Source organism: Macadamia integrifolia, chromosome 14 (assembly GCF_013358625.1).
Source record: "Macadamia integrifolia cultivar HAES 741 chromosome 14, SCU_Mint_v3, whole genome shotgun sequence".
NCBI classification, from domain to species: domain Eukaryota; kingdom Viridiplantae; phylum Streptophyta; class Magnoliopsida; order Proteales; family Proteaceae; genus Macadamia; species Macadamia integrifolia.
Window position 1 is genome coordinate 30,757,736 of NC_056570.1, and position 20,595 is coordinate 30,778,330.

A 20,595-nucleotide genomic window follows, 5' to 3' on the forward strand; every position below is an offset into this window, starting at 1 on the left:
GCTTTTATTATTCTTATTAACTTTTTTGAGACCTAAAGCAACTTACTTCTTACTTCAATGTGATTAGGGTTCTATCTCGAAAAGCTCTAGTGTATATCTGGGAAAATTTGACTGTTTCTAGGCACATGATAGCTACTGTATAGTGTTTCTATTTACCTTTTTACCTACCATAACATGCTTTGTGGATATTACTGTGTGAGAGACAAAGTGCATCCTAAGCTGCACTAATGTGAAGCTTGTAAAGTAGCTTTGCTGATTCCTACATTTCTTTAATTTCCCTCATTTTCCCTCCTATATTCCTGTGTTTTTTCTTCCATTTTAACCAAACCCTATGACCAGGGAATGACATATTTTCTTAGTTACTAAACTACGGGTAGCTATAGTTAGTCCTAAGGATATCTCTTACTATCGTATAGCTTCCTTAGTCTTCTGAAGTTTAGAATTACTGACAGCTTTAATTATATTTCCTTCTTATAAAGCACTTATAAAGGGGTGAGCCTATGTCACACTATGATTGGTATCCTTTAATCTTTTTCTTTGGAAGTAGTTTTCCTTGTAGAAACACTATCCTACCTAAGCAGTTAACCCCATGCTTTCCATTCAGAGGAGGGTCTGTTTGAGGATGACAGGAAATCCCATGACCAGTTTACATGACCCAGATTTGAAATGGGTGATATATTTTGTCAAACATTTGACACTTTTCCATCTAATTTTTTGTGTCAAACACTTATGCTTCCTCTGCCTTAGACCTGTATGATACCTTTTGGTCTTTTGGTTACAAGCTTTTCTATAAGTGGATAAGAAACTTAACATCTTAGTCTAAATTGAATTAATGTTGTGGCCTTTGACTTGAACTTGAAAATACTTCAACATGCATAGCATTCCCATTCGATGACAGAAGATACTGATACGACTGCCAGTACCTCAGACTATTAATTATAAAGCACAATTTCTTTTGTTTCCTAACTTCACAAATATTTGAAATTTGATCATATTCATGGAGGGACAAGGACTACATTGCTTATAATTATCAATTTAGAAGCTAAGAGACAGAATTTATATATTGGATGGGACCGTCATATCTCACTCACCACTGTTCTTACCAGAAGTCACATGTGGCAACCCCAAAGTTCATCATTTTAAATTATGCGTGAAATGTGCATCCCAAAGATGATGGAAGTACTGTTTCTGATTTTCCATATGTTTTTCAATAGGAGCGAAAATGAACATAACTGTAATTTTATCTCAAAGAAACAGTGTAAGCCATATGTTAGAATTCTAGCATTCGGACCAAAGTTAACCAATAAAATAAAATAAAAAGAAGAAAGAAATGAATGTGACGATGATGTATTGGCTTCAAATATTTCCTAGTTTGATTTCTGACAACTCCCATTAGTGAAACATCTAGGCTACATTTCTGAAAACAAGCAAGTGAACTTTTGCCCTAATTGCAACTTTTCATGGAAAACAGGTGGTGCTCAGGGAAACCAAATGCCCGAGAAATGGGTAAATCACATGCATCCGCTGCATTCAAAAGCCGCAAGAGGTATTGCAGGTCTTCAGTGTCAAGTTGGAAGGATATTGTTCCCTCTGGATGATGGTAGACTAGCAGAGCTGCATTTATTTGGCATTGGTGGTGAAGGATCAGGCCCAACTCAACAGGTGAATGTGCGAAGAAAAGCATCATTTAAGTACAAATGGTCAATCCTAGAAGCTCCAGAAACAGAGGGATGGAATGCAGAGTACTGCACTGAAGAAAGGGGGCCCTCAAATTGCATCACAGGCATAAAAGATGGACCAAATGACTCTGGAATTGCAAGACCAACAAGAAGGCGAAAGCTGAGTCAATCACATCAAAGTTACCTGGTCCCTCGTGCAACAGAAAACATTGGAGCTATGACTCCTGACAAAAATAACTTCCAGGTAGACATTACAAGGACAAATTTCCGCATGCGAGTAATGCACAAAGGGATGTCATTTTTTCTTGTGACAGACAGTGGGGAGACTTTTGAGCATCTGAATAATGAGAATGTATGGTTGTGGCTGAGACATGAGCATCCTACAATTATGAAAGGTGTTGTTGGAAACTACAATGGAAGTTTGTTTGTTGTTGACATAGTAGGGAACTTACTTATCAGAGAAAGAAGCAGCAATGAGCTAGCATGGATAAATTGTACTGCCATGAGAAAGGGTACCCAAGTGATCGGAGGTCCCCCATGGGATAAAATACCCGGTAAATCTTTGAAGGTTACAGCAGAAGATGCACTTTTCTTTGTGAGCAAAAATGGAAGATTACTTCAATTTGCAGTAAGTTGAGAAACACTAAACTAAAGAGTATATCTACTGGCACAGTAATTGCTAAAAATAATGTTATAGTACTGCAAATTTTTGGAGGGTAAAAAACATTTAATTTTAACATGAGGACAACCTTTCATTTAGCTTTATACTAACAAATTCTACTTACTATTTTAGGTTGCCTTGCGAAAATTCAAGTGGAAAAACTGCCGACACCCCCGAAATACCAGAGTTGCATGTATAGTTGATCAAGAAGTGCTCCGGACTAACATAGTTTTTGTCATTGGAAGGAATGGTCGGCTTTATCAGTATAACAAAGTGACTGAATTATGGCACGAGCATTATCAGTCCCCACATTTGGTTCTTTCAAGATCCCCTGGAACTTCTATGAGACCATCATCTTCATCACTAACCGGCTCCCTATTTATGGTTTCAGAAGATGGTGGACTTGTTGAATATCAATGGAACCCATTGGATGGATGGAGTTGGGTGGAACATGGAACACCATCTAAGAGTGTAAATTTGGTTAGTTCACCGGGGCCCTGCTTTGAAGGCAATGAATTGTTCCTTATAGGTTCAGATGGTGAAGTTTACCTCAGGTATATGGACCAAACAACATGGAAATGGAGAAACTATGGTTTCCCACCTACAGAGGAGGAAGTTGTTAGAGGTCAAACACTACCAGGAGAAAAAGATGTAAGAGATGATATTTGTGTTGATGAAGAAATTGTGGCTGGTTTCGAGAATAATGCAGAAGGTATATATGATCTCACCAAAAGCTGTGATGCTAAGGTATGTACATAGAAATCTCTTTATATGGGGCTGATCTCATTAGCAATCTGCGCACACAATATCTAAATCACTAATCTGTTATCTCTTTATCTTATGTAGGTAGCACCGATACGACCAATTCCATTTTCTGAGTATTCAGTGATCTTTGAGTTGCAAGATGGCAGAGTAAGCAATCAAATCCTGTTTGTAAACTTCTATAATTTCCTTAAGATGCTTAGAAGAAGTTGAAGTTCCATTTAAGTCTCATTAGATAACTTATCCAGGAATGAAATGGAAGATTCAACATGAAATGAAATAGACCCCTCCATCTTTTTCCAGATAAAAACCTTCAGATTATCATTTTTTCTGGTTTTTACCTGGAAGCAAACTGAACCTTGATAGAGTTGGAACATAAAATATGTGAACTTGCATAAAATCTCCTTGAAAGAAGTCAAAGAATCCTCACATCAGCTGATCAGTTAGTATTGACAAGAATTCTGATGCATAAAATTTGACATTACCATATCACTTTCTTTTACCCAAAATAACTGCTAACACCTCTATATGATGACAGTTGGCGGAATTGCTGCGAATAGATGACACACAATGGATATGGTCACGTATCATCGACACTCCGATGAGCCAGTGCATGGCAAGTTATGGATTAGCATTATGACATTAAATACAACTTCACAACATGAAAATGCAAGACTGAAGTATCAAATGTAGAGAGTTGATACAGCTGTACAAATCTTAGAAAAATTCTGAGCTCTTAGAAAATCCATCATAATTTCCCAGTACTTCTATCTCACCCCCCCACCCTTCTCCCTTTTCTGGTCATTGTAAAGAAGCAAAGGAGTCCATCAGTTCCTCAGCTGTACAGTCCAAGCATAAGATGTAACCCATGGATACAAAAATGAAATTTATGATGAATAAAATTGAATAGCAGGAAGTGTAGTTGTATCATGATCTTCAATGAATTTGAGTTCCATAATTTTCGGATCATCGATGACCAGGATTTCACACATAATGGCAGATCACTGGGGATTCATATTACTCAACCAGCTTGCTCTTTACTTGAGTTGATTGGACAACCAGTAGTATTAATTGGTGCAAGCTTACAATTACTGTGAAAAAATTCATCTATTGGCAATCATAAGTTCATGATTTTGCTTCTATTATCACTAGCATGGTTTTAAGTATCGGTGCGTATCGTGCCGTATCGGTAGGCATCGGCACGATACATACCAATACGTATCATGAAAATTTTAAAACCCTTATGTATCGATACGTATCCTACGATACACACCGATACGAACCGATACACCACCGATACGCATCGATACTCACCGATACGTACCGATACTCGATGAAAAATTCAAAATTGAAGTGAAATGTACGTTTCGATATGTATCGGTACGTATCGATACGTATCGGTATGTATCGACCGATACACACCGATACATACCGATACGGTCATAAAATGGCCAAAATGGGTAATTTTTTACAAAAACATAATTTTTTGAGGTGTTTTTGTTCCAAAGTTGCTACCAACCATTTTTCTCTCTAACTAAAGTGGAAATCAAGATTGGGAACAAGGATTTTACATTTATGGGACAATTACAAACCTTGGATTCTTAGTGCGATACTCTCAATTTACTGTTTATGCATAATACATGTTATATATAACTTTTTTTAACTATTTTTTTATGCAAATGTGTATAAAAAAGTGTTTCCTATCCATTTATGTGCGTATCTTTAGCGTATCTTAGTGTGTCTCCGATACGATACGATACCCTTCGATACGTATCTTAATTTTGATCGACCGATACGACGATCGATACCGATACTTTAATCCTTGATCACTAGATCCAAAGAATCTTTCAGGTTTTCATGATTTATTCATTGACCATAGAATTTTTGTTTACTCTTCATTCCTGAGCCATTAACCATTCTATAAATAGGATGATCGAATAGATAAAATAATATCCTATATTTCTATATAATGATGTATAATTTTTCTTAAACAAGAGCATTTGGATCTTTTCATTTAAAAAAAAAAACTTGGATTATTATTGTCACAAAGGTCTGTTACTATTGAGAGGGAATATATATCTTGTGATTTTCTTAAACATGATCTTTCCTTGTTATATGGATAACTATCTTAAAAAAAACAGCATTGAGCATAAAAATCTAAAGAAAATCTTCCTGTTTCACTTTGCAATCTGGTTGAATTATTATTTTCAAAATATTTTTTTTTTTGTCTTATTATTCACGATTGGATTAAATAAAAAAATGTAAACACGAATGGCTCAAATTTATCTTATGATTTTCAGAAACGTCCCTTCCACTGTTACATGGATAAAATTAACTTTTTCATAATTATAGCATTGAGCAATGTGGGGTGGAATGCCAGGAACGCAGAGAGGATCGGAGTTGGGATACAATTATTGGGAGTCTCGAAGAAGAGACACTGTGAGGAGGATGAGAAAAAGTGTGAGAGGAGCACGACTCCCCATGGATCATTTTACTATTTCAGAAATCCGAAAATCCGAAAATCCGAAAATCCGAAAAATACAATTTACATTTTTAGGGTAAATCGGGAAATTACTCTATAATTGTAGGGTAAGAGATCGTTGTCCGATCGCGTGGCCCCTACACTAGTGTGGGAGTCAATGAGAGTAGGTGTGTCAACAGTCGAGCCAGGCCAGTCTCGGTTGGACCTAATTGGGCTTGCCATTTAAAACCCTTGCACTGTAAACGCCCATTGAAGTAAACGGGCCTAAGTTTGGGGCATGATATGATTTGTAATCAAGCTGGTTAATGTCGGGCTTTAATCGAGCTACCTTATACCGGCCTTAAATGGGCTATAGACCTACTTAAGTCTAAATTGGCTATAATCGGTTTTTAATCATGCCTGTTCTAAAATCCTTTTTTAAGTGGATTAAATATCCAGAAATCTTCCATTTGAACATAGTAAAAGTCATCCAAAAACCCTTCACAGTTCATCATATATGAGAACATGGTTGTTTCTTACAAAAGGGAGAGAGAGGGAGAGAGAGAGAGAGATTATGACAATTACAACTTACAAAATATAATAATATTAAACCAAATCCTATTACAAAGCAAAGAGTAAAAAAATAAAATCCTATTTCATGCACATGATACATGGCACAATCCACATATTTAGAAACAAGAACATCCATAATTCATCAAAAAAACCCTTCACAGTACATCCCCCATCAATTTATCAATCAAATATCCCTTTAAAAACATGTTAGAAAACATCTCTTCTGCAAAAGTATCAACATGTATACCAAAATAAGTAAAGACTACATCCTACAAAATGGATGAACAGAGACTTAGAAAAAGCATGGGTGATTTACTATTAGGGTAATTTACAGCGTCACTCCCTGAAGAATGACACTATTAAAGAGACACCCCTGTATAATACCAAATTACGCTTATAACCCCTACCGTCAGTCTCTGTTAAATGAGACTTTGAAATGTCGATTTTACCTTTTTTTATTAAAACGCATAACCGATCCTATTTTAAACAAACCCCTCAATACCCCTCACCTTCACCATGGTTTCGCAAAACCACCATCCTCCGGCTCCATTTTCGAAATTTTTCTGAAATAATTTCTTTTTCATCTCGTAAAAGATCATGAAGAGTGTCCTCTGCAATGGTTAATTGAGAGTCTACATCTGAAACATGCTTACGCTTCTCCTCATACATTTTAGCAAGCTACTTAGCCTCAAACTTAACAGCAGAAGCCCTTTTCGTGATTTCATTTGGTCGATCATTACATCTGCTTTTCTCTAACACAAGTTTCTGCATATTGCGGTTGAACAATTCTTTTTTATCATCAAAGAGCAATTCAGAAAAATAAAACACAGATGTCCCAGCAAAAACACAAGCATCTTAAAACAAATCATTCCGGTAATAGGACACTTGGGCCCACTAGCCCTCTTCTTAGAGGTCTGGTAGACGAGCTTTCCACCAGGGGTTTTGACGACCCTGGTTGGATTTGGTGGCATAGCTATGCCTTCTCGGAGGGAGAAAAGTAGATAATAGCCAGGAGGTTCAAACTCGAGACCTCCTAGTGAGCATGAGAGATTTTTTGTACATCATAGTTCATCAACTACGCTAAGTAGTTGTTGTTGGGTTTGGGGGCTAAGAGATGGTATATTTGGTATTTTATTTTTGAAAGGGTATTTTGGTATTTAAAAAAAAATATACCAATTGATGTTAGCATTTAAAGTATATTCCTTAACAGAGACTAACAGCAAGGGATATGAGCATAATTTGGTATTATACAAGAGTGCCTCTCTAATAGTGGTATTCTCTAGGGGTGGTGCAGTAAATTACCCTTACCGTTAATTTGAACGGTGTAAATCTTTACTGTTATTTTATTTTTTAAAATGTTGCATTTCTTACTATACAGGGTGACTACTGTATAGGCTTTACTGTTATTTTTTTATTAGTAGTGGTAAAATATGTATTTTGACAGTTTTGAAGGGGGCTGGGTCTGTTAGGCTAAAAGGCTTGGTTCAAGCAGGCCTCTCATGTGAGTCGGGTTAGTCGGGCACCTAACGGGCTAGTAGCCTGCACTGTAAACACCCATTTAAGCCTGCACATTTATTAAAGGGTCTGGTCCAAGATGGACCTTAAGCTAGTCGGGTCACCGATGCAGGTTCAGGATTGACACCCTTAAATCAGAGCACATACTTGGGTATCAACCTGAATATGATTTTTTTTTATTTGAGAAGGGTGGATGGTAATTTTACATCCCCTTGTGTCTGCGCATAGAGACCATGCGATCAGGCACCTTTTTTTTTCGCAAAACAAGACCTTGCACGCCAAAGACCAGAACATCACAAATTCAGAAACAGGAAATTCTAGATTAGTTGGTTCTTGAGCAGTAGAGAGATGCAGAAATTGGGCGATTTCAAGCTACCCCATTTCTTCAATTACCCACCTTACTTCACCCTGCAACCAGTTAAGGATACTCGAGAGAAGCAGATCCTACTCTGGAAGGAACTGATACTCGATTACTGCAGAACCAAGAAGATATTTGTGATTGGAGTCAATGAAGATTTCCCACTTTTCTCTAATTCGGCAATTGAAAGATCTCTCAGTCATGAAGCTCGAGATGTATTCCTTTCCGCCTTGGTTACAGATGGTCGTGCAGAGTGGATGGATAAAGGGCATAAGAAATGTTTGATTCTTTGGCTTCGTATTCAAGATTGGGCTGATTGTATTTTGAGGTTTGTGAAGGATAATGGGTTGGAAGATGGTGTTATGACGGTTGAGGAAATACGGTCTGGCATCGAGTCGCGTGGAACTGAGCTTCATGGGATGGACCGCATAGTGCTGATGCGGGCTTTGAAATTGCTAGAGCAGAAGGGTAAAGTTGCAATGTTCAAGGGTTCTTCTGCGGACGATGAAGGTGTTAAGTTTTCGGCATAGTTTATCTGTTTGTGTTCTTGAAACTTGTTGTATTGTGTTAATATCTGCTCTTAGCAGTTAGTTCCTTTTCAGCTTTAATCGCTTGTTAAGAATGTTATACATGGGATTGGATATTCAAACATGGATATAATGATTTTTTTCTTTTAAAGAAAATCTGCTTTATGATTCTCCAATGCTACAGTGGTGGATGATTGGATTTGAAAGCATATTTGATGTTTGAAATTACTTGCATTCATTGTTGCAGATTTTCCTACAGAGATGTTTATTTGATTCTATACCAACGGTATGTGCCATTTTCAAAACCTATCTGTTGATGATATATGCCCACTGTTTGGTATTGCAAATGAGTCTTCCCACCACCTATATTGCTTCTGTTATTTCCATCCTTTCTTTAATCACTTCATTAATACTTGAAAGAAGAAAGAGATCATAGAAATCCAGGAATGGATAAAACAATAGCATTCTGAGTGAGTGATGATTACTTTTCTGTTTAAAAATTGTTTTTTCCCCTTCCTGGTGCTAAACCCAGATGATCCAAGCTCCCCTTATTGTACTACTACGCAAATGGTTTTCCCTTTGTGCAAACAAATTAGATTACCAACAGTGAAAAAGTAAGGAAAGGACCATGTAACACTTAGAAGGCCAAGGAAAAAGTTCCAGAATGTGGAGTAGAAGGGATTAAAAGATGGGTAATGGATGAACTGCTTAATTCCTGCTCCTTTGTTCCATCTAGAAATTCACCAGTGTTGACTTTCTTAGGTTGATCTACTAAGGTAGAGAACAGTACCTGGAAGAAAGTGACTATTAGTTTATCCTGATGAATTAGGAACCAGGTCTACTCTAGTCAGTTGGAGGCCTGAAAATATCGAATTTTGAGGAAAACTAACCATTTTTCTGAAAGCTCTCTTGATTTTGAGGAAAACTAACCATTTATTCTCTTGGCTGCGTCTGAAGAGAATAAGAATACTTTTGAGTCTGTCAATTGTGGATGGAAACCAATAATCTGCATTCTCCCTCCTTTTTATTGATGATCGTAATCTGCAAATTTTATTTCCTTATCCTAAATCAGTTAAAAGAGGGCTCCTCCAGCCAAATGACACTTCCAGGATGTATTTCATGCTACTCCCTTGGACATATCCTTGGGGGACTGGTTCTCTCATCCTAGAGCTAGCAACTCTATAGATGTTTCTGCATCATGCTATGTCTCCATTGTACTTTGTTATTTATTGAAGGCTGAAAGCTCTCTTGATTTTGATCAAGTTTAAATCAGGCCAGTATAGATCATTAACTGGGCAAATATCACTTCAGCGAACTGTGGCTTGCTTGCTGAGAATGTTACCAGTTAGATTGTTAAATAGGTTAAGCAAAGTAGGTGGTGAGCTCCACTTAGTGGATATGGAAATTAGTTTGTTGGTGCATTACATTCCAATCAGTTTTCCAACATTGCTGTTCAGTGGGAAAACTTTGTTGCCTGCTGGAGGAGGCAGAAATGATGCCCTTCTGGAAATTCTCTCTTGTGGAAATGACAAGTAAACCTGATGCTTGCTGAATTGTGCTTAATCTGCAAGACTCTACCTGTGGCTCCTTGAAGAATTCATTATGTGACAAGGACTGCAGATTATTTTTGCCCGTGATAATCTCATTCAGATGTGCTCCAAGCCACATGTTCAGAATAAGTATGCTCATAAACTTTCTTATTCACTGTTTAATTATCACATCGTTGCTGCTCACTGGAAGAATCCTCTTAATTCTGTTGCAAACATACTCTCGTAGGAGAGTAACTTGGTAAAAAAAAATGGAAGAAGAAGAAGAAGAAGAAGAAGCCTTTGGCTTTATCTACCAGAAAATAAGTGTCATAACCTTGTATTTCCCTCGTATATCCTATCAGTTAACCTAACACCCCTTCACTTTCACCAGTGTGTGGTAGGGGGCTTAACCTGCATGAAGGAGATGCTTGCTTTTAGACAGTCCTATATGATGTTAATCAGGGATTCCTTTCTATCTGGTTGTTCAAACTCAATATTTATCTTCTCCACATTCTGTTCAAGTGAAACGCTGGGGATTAGGGAACCTTTCATGTCCCTTGATTGTATTCCCCATTCAAGGTCAAGGCAGTCCATAGGACAATTTTTCTATAGGGTTGTCCTGATTCTGAATACAATGTTGGCAAGATGTGTCCAGCGGTGATCGTAGTTTCCTACCCAATCCCCCAATTCCATAATAGGATTCACAGAAACCTAAGAAAATGTCCAAAAAAAAAAAAAATCCTGGTGGCAAGGGATTTGAATAGCAGATGTATTGAGAGGAAAAAAGAGAGTTCATAAAATCCTCAAAGGGAATACAAGAATCCTGGGGCCAATCAGCAACAGGAAAGACAAACAATAATCAATTGGATAAAATCTGAAATCAACCAGAAGGGATGTTAAAAAGTTAATGGGGAGTGGGGGAAGAAAGAGTATTGATAGATTTCTTTTTTTTTTTTTTTTCTAGATGAGTTCAAAAAGAGATAACTGATAGAATTATAATAATTTAAAAATGTTCTAACCAAATAAAGCTTTCTAATATCTAACCCACAAAACTATTCCAACAAATTGGTGGAGGCAATACAGAAAAGGTAATGAAAGGAGTTAGAGATTACCCACATGACATTATATCAGACTAATAATTGTAGACTCCTACTTTAATATATGTACACTGTACCATCATAAACAACTACATTAGAGAATAGGATAACCCTAATAATCAATTAGCACGAGTTTTTTTTTCTTTCGGACTTTTGGTTCTGTGACAGAGAATTGCAATACTGTACAGCAACAACATTCATGTGTTCTTAGTTGCTGAGCACTGTTGAGTTTTGAGTTTGGGGAATCAAATATGCTTTTCCTTTTCTTTTTAAGGGGCAGTATTATAGTGTTTGTCTGGAACCCCGACTACTGTATTCATCAGTTCTCTTCATCTTTCATTTTATTCATTGTGTCAAATTTAGTTGAAAGAAATATGCTTGATTATTAGAAAGCCAAAGTTTGTGGTATAGTGACTGAATGGGATTGCTTCAACTGCTATCCAAGTCGTTTGGGAAAAATTAATTTGATTATGAGGAACGCTAATAAAGATATTGTATAAGTAAAAAGCAGAAATTCTGTTTTTCCAATGCTACAATTTCTTATGACATGGATGGATTTCTCTATACAAATATTGTCATATTTTAATTAAGTGAAAACGTTGGTTAGATCATGATGAGTCTCATGCTCCCAGCACTGAGTTAGTGTTTGAGAGCACAGCTATACACACTGACAAAAATCATGCTGTTGTTGTCTTTTATTTGAACTTAACTGTGTTGGTTGTTGCCGGGTCCTTGTTGATTGCTTCCTGCTGTTGGAAGATCTTGGGTGTCATCAGATTAGATTCTAAGTCTTAGGAAAAAGTTGTTGTCAGCATGCATTTAGCAGATAATCAAGGTTAGATTTTATGATGCAATTATATGCCTGCAGTTCTTCTGAGGTTAAATATGACACCTGTTTATTGTTTCATGCAAGATTTCTTGATATTGTCCAAAATTATATGATTTTTAGGAGACGACTTCTGTTTATTTGTGAATTATGATTCCTTGTAATTTGGAATCTTATAGCTTGTAGCTTGATGGATGTATTTATCTTGATCTGGAATTTGTTCGTCACACTGTGAAGCTACTAAGCTACATCACATTTACCCTTTTGCTAGTTCATCATTAGCAGCCCTTGATTTTTTGATATTGTTCAATTTTTTTTTTTTTTTTGGGGGGGGGGGGGGGGGGTGTGGTGGAGTGGCATTTCTTAGGAGGAGTTGAAACACACACATATAAGGAATGAACTGAAAGTTCTGTAGCTCTCTTTTTTGCTTTCCTTCTTCTAAACATGGTCGTCATAGACATGTGATGTATATAATAGACAATCTAACCAGGCTCATGCATTTTCCCCCCTCATGGAATCTTAGCAAATTTCATGTCCAGGTTGATATGGTTTCTTCCTCATTATTTTAGTCAAATCACACTTTTAATGACCACTAAAGTGTCTTTTTAGCGAGAAGTGAAAGGATAAGACTAGAATATCTGGCTCATTTCAAGATGCTCTTATCGTCATTTTCAGAATGTGCACAAAGAAAGCCATCACACTAATTTTAGCAACAGCATTAATCTCTAAGCTGCAAATTTGGGAGTTGTCCCAATAAATGATAAGCTCCGAGAAAGTCATTTGAGTATGGATATGTTCAACGTAGGCCGTCAAATGCCCTAGTAAGGAGGAGTGATCTGATCTAGATAGAAGGATCCAAAATAGTTAAGGGCAGCCAAGAATGACCATAGGAGAGGTTGTGAGGAAAGACATGCACGGTTTAGGCCTTGTCCCAAGTATGGCCTTGAATAGAGTGGACTGGAGGGCTAAGATCCTGGTAGCGGACCCCAAATAGCTAGGTACTATGTCGCTACTATTTTTGTCATCTGTTGTTTCCTTTCACTTTTACTTTTTATTTTTCTTGTCCTTGTTTTGATCCATGTAGCTGACCCATTAAGTTGGGATATGGCTTCGCTGTTGTGTATTAATCTCTAAGCTCCACATGTTTGAGTCCTCATAGTTGGAAAAAAAATTGTACTCTTGCCAAATTTTTTGGAAAGTTCATACCAAACCAAGTTGAAATTTGTAGAATGTCACAATGCTGATTAGTTTTATTTTGGATTAGTTTGACATTATTGAAAATTCATTAAAATTTTTAACCTTGAAACCTGGGCTTCTGTTTTTATTTATTTATTTTTTTTTTGGGGGGGGGGGGTTGTTTCAAAAGTTTTGAAATTTGAGAATATTCAGTGTTCAGAAAGAAAACCCCAACTGAACATATGTTATAGACATTGCTGGTAGCTTTGCTGTTGACCAAGTTATAACAAAATTGGGAAGTCACCCACTGAGAAAAATATATCTGAGCAAATCAGTAGCCAAATGATGAACCTTGGCAACTCCCTATTCGCATTGAGCGTTTGCTCAAAAAGCTACCTGACCATCCAATTTTAGAGTGAGTGCCCTTGTGACCTATCTGTAGTAAAATTCTCAAGCACCTAGGTAAACTCACCTTGATTATGGAAACACCAAGCCAGATTTCCTTATGTTATGTAAACTAAAATTAATTTAAGCAAGAAGTAGTTTATTGTGCTGACCATAGTAACATTGAGAAACCCAGATTCATCTAATAGCATTTAGAGTTCTACAGTTATGTGACATTAGTACAACTCTTGTTCTGGAATTCTCAAAGCAAGGGTTAGAGCTATCGTCATACTTAAGCTACGCGGACTTAGATGATATAAATAAATTTAGAGTTCTATGGTTATGTGCCATTGGTACAACTCTTGTTCTGGAATTCTCAAAGTAAGGGTTACTAGATGAGACTTTTCATCATACGTAAATTCCACTTCCTCTTCATCAACTGTTATCCTCCGGGGCTTGGCAGATGAATAGGCTCCGAACACTCCGCAACCCCGGACTTTCATGACAACTGTTGAGCATCTTTCTGATTCATATGTCAACTCTTTAATGGCTCCTCCAGAATTGAACATCTGAGTTAGTCCAATTGGTGCAATATTAGCTCCGTTGGACAGTTCTTTAACAGGAACCACTGTAAAAACTTCGTATTCTCGTGACTTTAGTTTAATTGGAAGAGAAATGTTCTTTGGTTGATAAACCACATTTCCTGCACATTATTATGGTAATTTCATTAATGAAACCAAATAAGTTTGTTTTTATTATTTCTAATGCATATCCATAAAAAAAAACCTTAAAGAATTTAAGTTGTCCATATTTGGCTAGATCCAAGAACATAGATATTGTTAGATCAAACACCAAGAAACACAAAAATAAAATAGACAAAAGATCCGCACGACATAGAGATATAACGAGGTTCACACATCAGTGTGGTGTGCTATGTCCTCGGGCGAAGAAGAAGATGTTTCACTATGCAGAAGAGAGATTACACCCAAGCAGCGGTGAGAAAACTCGCCCTGAAACCCTAGCTCGATAAACCCCCAAATACAATGACTTTCTCAACAAGACAATAGTACATTATATATACTCCAAGTCACGGGTCGACCCATCGGTCGCAGTCAATCTGGTCAAACCATACCACGGGGGCATGATCCCCATACGAGATCAGTGATGGGCTCCGGGCTTGGGCCTATTGGCCCAACCCCTCTGCTTCCATCACAGATCTTAGAAAACTTCCCATTTGGGTTGCCACCAAAATATGTTGGATCGGGTCAATCTTCAAAACGGGTCAAGAATTCAAGACAAACTTAATAGATATGATAGACAATTTTTGGAATATATGGTTGTCAGGCAATACATACCACCCAGATGGGAATAAATGATAGCATCTCCATTCCATCCATGCTCAGCAACTTTGGATATATAGTCAACATCCTTCGAACTGACAATCCCTTCAACCGAGATGGCTTCTCCTTGGCAGTTGAAGACCCCCAAGACTCCAGAGAAATCATTTAGATTCCATATCTTCAGAAGACTGGCAACAATTGTTGGTTAAGCAGAAACGAATTAGACAGCTAATTTATCCCTTTGTTTTTTTTTTTTTTCCTTTCTCTGGGTTGGGGCTTTTTTACTTTTGGGGGGGGGGGGTGTGGAGATTGAGGGGTTTAGTTACCTCTTTCCATCTATGGTTGGATCTGAAAACAGGCAATCCCTTGTGGGTTTTCCTGGGAGTTTGGCCCGCAAAACAGAACCATCAGGAAGTACAAGCTTCTTCAATAGATCGAAATCATGGTGTTCAGGTTTGTCACTGCATGAAATGAGTTTCCAACATTAGATAGGTATACCCTCTCTGGTTTGCTATTGTCAATGGGAAGATATAATGTAAGTAGATGAATGCTAATACCTCACATAAATAGCACATCCACCAACTGCACGAGCTGCTGCATGGTATCCAGCCATTGGATGGAGGCTCTGAAACAGATCATTATTTACATTGTCCTCATGAAACAAGTTTTAATGTTGGAATTGTAAAGAAATAATTTGGAAATGATATTCTGGGAACTTACATGGAACATGTCCCAATCTGGTTGCATGAATTCCCCTATAAAAATGGTATTGTATGCAACAGCTGCAATATGAATTGTGTGTGATGCTGCTATTTTGGGGAAGAAATCATCTGATGCCCTCATCACAGCTGTCTGCTTCGAGCTGTGCCAACAAAATGAAACCACAAATAAGTCGGAACTTTCAAGATTTTGTACTTGATTATATACTAGTCACACATTTGCATACCTGTATAAACCATCTGTGTTGTGGCTCATACATGATATAATTCCGTTACCCCGAAAGTTTCTTGCAATTGAAGCATCTAATGCCTCATGAAACTTCCTAGTGATGTTCACTCTTCCTCCATGGCCTGCTGCTAGTGTCTCAAGTAAGTTCTGAACATCAACTTTGACCCCATCAATACCAGCTGATGCAAGATATGAATGGAGTTCATCATAGAATATTGAAGCTTTCTCAGGGTTCACAAGGCCAACACCATTTGCTGCAATGTTGTTGAAAACTTCACATGGCTTGTTGCATTGAAGCCCAGGGGATAAAACAGGGAATATCACCTTAGATTCATAATGTTCCATTTCAGTGATGCTAGGGCTTACATCCGCCCAGTACCCCGTTAATGCATGCCAAAGGAAAACATACCTGGAAAGAGTTGGATTGAGGTTTTCATATTTAGAAGAATTGCAGCCATGCTTTTAACATGGAATGTAGAAACCTAAACCAAGTGCTGAGAGGCAAAATCTACTCTGTTAGTACAAGAAAAGACAGAATCTATGGATCTTACTTCACAGCATGGCTTCCTTTGATCTCAGTAATAATATGAGCAAGTCCCGTTGCAGGATCCTCTATTCTGTGGCCGTCTTTACTATTTTTCTGAAACTTGTAGTTTTCTTTGATATGGATTAGCCTGTTAGCAAAGCTGCAGACAAGAAGATGACAAGAAATGGAGGGAAATGTTAACCAGTGACAGCAAAGTCAGCAAACCAAACTGGGAGGTAAGTGTTAAAAGTTTGGTGCTCACTTGGCTGCATCTTCTTTATTCATTGAAATCCCAGAGGCATCCATGTCAACTCTTTGCCATCCATCATCAATTATAACGAACTTCGGTGGAGTTCCACCTTTCTCTAAACTGCAACAGCCAATTTTGTTATGTTCTGATATTGGAACCATGTTACTATGGAAGGAAACTAGGACATGTTTGATACCTTTCTAATCCCTGTTTCACCCCCTCTGCAGTCACATCAGTGTAGAATGCATCCCATGTGCACCAGCCAAACCAGTTTATCATGTCTGGTACCTAAACCCAAGAAAACAAAGAAATGATCCATATCACCATGAGAGAGTTTATGTTTAGTGCTTCAACAACAAACTATTTAATGGGAGAGAGGGAATACCTTCTTGTGTTCGCGGTGAGAAAACGTCTGTAAGTGCTTCTCAACAGCCCTGTAGTAGTTTGAAATACAATTTTTTTTTCTATCAGTAATTGACCTTGAAATAAGAATGTAAGATTAATATTCAGATTCCAGTTGGCAGTTCATTTTCTTCTTGTTCCTACTTTTGAACTACATATAGCAACAGGGGGTGGGGATGTACTCACAGAAGAGGTCACCATTATCCATCACACAGAAAAATAGTGAAGTAAAATGTATTTTAAGGAATCAGAAAACTAGAAATGATCTTAAAATGACCAAAGCAGTGGGTTCATCTTGTGGTTTTGTGATTATAAACTGTTTATAGCTTGAATTTCTCAAATTGTTAATGCAGCATTGAACCCACTTCATTTTGGTTTCAAAAGATCTCTCTGCATAACCCAAATCCTGAAACACCATATTGTGAATAAACAGTCAAAAAATGAGCTCATATGCTGAAAAACTAAGGCTGTGTTTGGTAGCTAGGAGAAGAAAAGAAAAAAGTACAATTTTTGTATTTTTTTCCTTGGGTTAAGAATTTTTCTTTGCACTTGGTATGGCTTCACCCATGAGAAGATTCTCCTTTTCAAATTCAAAATTCCCCTTGGGAATTGCAAAATTTTTCTTTGCTCCCCCCAAAAATTTCTTGCCAAAAACACAAGAAAACATTATAAAATATGAAAACATAATAAGACAAAAAATGAATAATTACATAATGATTTCCTATGTGTCTATCTCTCTCTTAAAATTCAATTTTTTTTGAATTTTTTTCTTTTCTTCTTTCGGTAACCAAACATACATACTCTTTTTATTTTCTCACCATTTCTTTTCTTTTCTTTTCTAGATTCTTTTTTCTTTTCTTTGCTTCTCTTGGCTACCAAACATAGCCTAAATGACCTCATTAAAATTTTCTTGGAGAAGTGAGCCAGTACTGATGAGGAAAAAGATCCTCTCCAATGCATCCAACGACTCATCCAATGATTGGGAGGACCTGGTGGTACATGTCCATATGTAGTGGTGCATATCTGGGTCCTCACAACTGTCGGATGGGGGGTTGGGCACCCAGCATGTTGGAGGGAACCGGATCCATACCGATGATGAGTCCATCTTAAAGGCATCAAAAATCAGTTTATATAACAATGGCAAAAGTCAAACACAACCAAGGATTTAGTTCTCGGTACCAATCTCTACTGATCGGGATCCGTATCAGAGAGGATCGGTCAGTATTGACACTTTGGTTTTCAGAAAAAGTATGATTTTTTTACTTTTTTATCCCTGAAATGATATGGGTAATCAATCAGGGTCGGTCAAAGATCGGAGATCGGTCTCAGCCAATATCAATATGATACAGCCGATACAATACCAATACTTGAAACCATGAACACAACCTAAGTTTTGGCAAACAGTTGCACCGGTTGACAACTTGTTTCAATGGTTCACACAAACCCAGCCGGGTTGAACCCCTGTTTCCTTTCTGGACTAATGGTGGGGTACTCAGGCCAGGAGCCCAGGACCAGAGCTGATTGGTCTGAACATTCTGTCAGTCCATGTAGATAACAATGCTTAAAAGTACACATGGCATCATTTCATTTGTTGGAGGATAGGAATTTCATCCTCCCATGGATCATACTACATTTTCTGCTCTAAGAAAACCACTTTGACCGAAACTCATGAACAGATTATAGCTTACAATGTTGCACAGAAACTAGAAGAGATCAATGATCTTACTTCACTGCATCTGTGATGACATCAAATGGATCGGGTCCAGCCACCATGAAAACTAAATGGGTACCTTCAAACCAGTCCACGGCAGGATCTCCTGCAATTCACAGATCACCATTTCCATTAAATTTGGACCTCCTTCTTCGATCCCTCAAATAAAATAATTTTTTTTCCTTCAAAAAAGGGAAAATAGAGATTGGATAGCCAAACGTCCCTTACCGCTTTCAAGGCAGATCTCCAACTCGTTATTTGGATTCCCTTGGAGAGCAGCTCTGAAGTCTCCTTCCAGAATAGGTAAGAAAACAGTATAAATAATAGAGTCATCCAAAACATCTCCACGTTCATTACTAAGTTGGGTTCCATCTATTCCCTCCACAATCAAGCATTGTGTCTCATATGGGATCTCTTTACCCGAAGAACCCATCCTGTGTGTCATCCACCATAGATTGAATCGGAAAATAGACAAGAAACGCAATCCCCTGTTCAAAACAGAGTAATCAGAATCAGAGAATCCAAATGAAAATCCCAAATTTCACAGTATCAGTGTAGATTGATTCTCAGAATCTTACTTCACTTGAACAATCTAAGAAGTAGAGACAGAACCCAGTTCAGAAATAGCAATCTTTAGCCCATGATCGGAAATCAAACCAACCAAATTTTTGAAGAAACATTAATTATCAATAACAGAGCTAATGAAGAAGGTTTTGTGAACTTACTCAAGCTTGCCCACAGGGAATACAAGATGACTTCCTTTGTGATCAGACAAGACACCAATGAATGCTCCATTGATCAAACCGTCGCCTCTTGCTGGAGTTATAACAATGTCTTGATGAACATCAGAGAGGATGCAGTTTCCAGACACCATTAATTTCCCATCAGAAACAGAGATTCCTGACCCAACAGTCATCTTGTAATTAATTAGAAAAAGAAGAACAGAGGTGGGAAAAGTTCTATAATTAAGACTTGAAATCAAGGAACAGGGACAGAGAGAAGAGAGAGATGATATAGGACAAAAGGGAAGAGGACCCAACCACAAGTCCTCAATACGAATTCACAAAGGTGTTAAAGGTGAAGAGGACCCAACCACAAGTCCTCAATACGAATTCACAAAGGTGTTAAAGGTGAATGATTGGATTAAAAGGGACCAGAGAGAAGAGGACCACAGGCTTAGAACCTCAATCCAAACTTAAGAAGATGTTGAAGGAGAAGGAGAGGTATATATAGAGACACTCCGACAGACAAATGTGATGTGTTCTGGAATTCAGGAGTCCAACTCATCGGTTTGTGAAAATAAAATCTGGCGGGAAGCAAACGAAGTCCGTGCACAAGTGGTTAGCAGCCCGTGAAGGATAAGGTCATAAGCATGCCTGAGAAGATTTAATCTGGGTCATTGAAAGAAGAGGGATCAGAGGGTTTTTTTTTTCTTTCCTTTAACGGAAGTGGTCCTACCCAAAAAAAAAAAAAAAAAAAAAATGGAAGTGGTGATTCTTATTCAAACTTTGATTTACTATGGTTTTGATAATTGCAATTGAAACTCGAGACCTCTTGATAAGCATAGGATTATTTACTGCAGTTACTATTAAGATTCTCAAGTTTATTGAATAAAAGAATCCAAAAATCATTGATTAAGAAAAAACTTTGCTTCTTCTGCTTGATTCCAATTTCTAGAACTCATATCAATTTCAATCAATTCCAGATCAACTCGGATCTGGATCAGAGGTGGCCGATAATCCCAAGTCGATTTTGTATACTCATCCAGTTAATCTTGATCTTCACTAAACCTCTAATAGTTGAAGGTAACTGAGGTGTTGATGAGTTACTCTCACTCTCATCTCTAATTTTGAGGGGATAATCACTTTAT

General features: G+C 37.6%; 3 protein-coding genes across 4 annotated transcripts in view; 2 read left to right on the plus strand and 1 right to left on the minus strand.

Annotated features, from left to right (window-relative positions):
• The window catches only part of LOC122062161 (vacuolar protein sorting-associated protein 25), a 9,319-nt gene extending 607 nt beyond the window's left edge, over window positions 1–8,712 (plus strand). Inside the window, exon 2 of one of the 2 annotated variants that reach the window (XM_042625860.1) lies at window positions 8,478–8,712. In XM_042625860.1, the coding sequence (XP_042481794.1) occupies window positions 8,478–8,539 (62 nt within the window). In that variant the 3' untranslated portion in view covers window positions 8,540–8,712. Of the gene's footprint in view, window positions 1–7,930 lie in introns of those variants that run through there. The other variant, XM_042625862.1, reaches the window with a different exon arrangement.
• LOC122062160 lies at window positions 1,475–4,032 on the plus strand. The gene is made up of 4 exons (XM_042625859.1): window positions 1,475–2,307; window positions 2,473–3,087; window positions 3,187–3,252; window positions 3,641–4,032. The coding sequence occupies exons 1-4, from the start codon at window positions 1,492–1,494 to the stop codon at window positions 3,740–3,742; spliced, it is 1,599 nt and encodes a 532-aa protein (XP_042481793.1). The 5' UTR covers window positions 1,475–1,491; the 3' UTR covers window positions 3,743–4,032.
• Window positions 8,713–13,687: 4,975 nt separating the features above from the next.
• Window positions 13,688–19,793, minus strand: LOC122060521 (probable galactinol--sucrose galactosyltransferase 1). The gene is made up of 13 exons (XM_042623633.1): window positions 19,451–19,793; window positions 18,954–19,213; window positions 18,741–18,831; window positions 16,998–17,046; window positions 16,809–16,900; window positions 16,625–16,732; window positions 16,388–16,522; window positions 15,835–16,245; window positions 15,609–15,750; window positions 15,446–15,513; window positions 15,215–15,349; window positions 14,904–15,076; window positions 13,688–14,251 (listed from the first exon to the last, which is right to left on the minus strand). The coding sequence occupies exons 1-13, from the start codon at window positions 19,639–19,641 to the stop codon at window positions 13,875–13,877; spliced, it is 2,232 nt and encodes a 743-aa protein (XP_042479567.1). The 5' UTR covers window positions 19,642–19,793; the 3' UTR covers window positions 13,688–13,874.
• Between the last annotated feature and the right edge of the window lie 802 nt (window positions 19,794–20,595).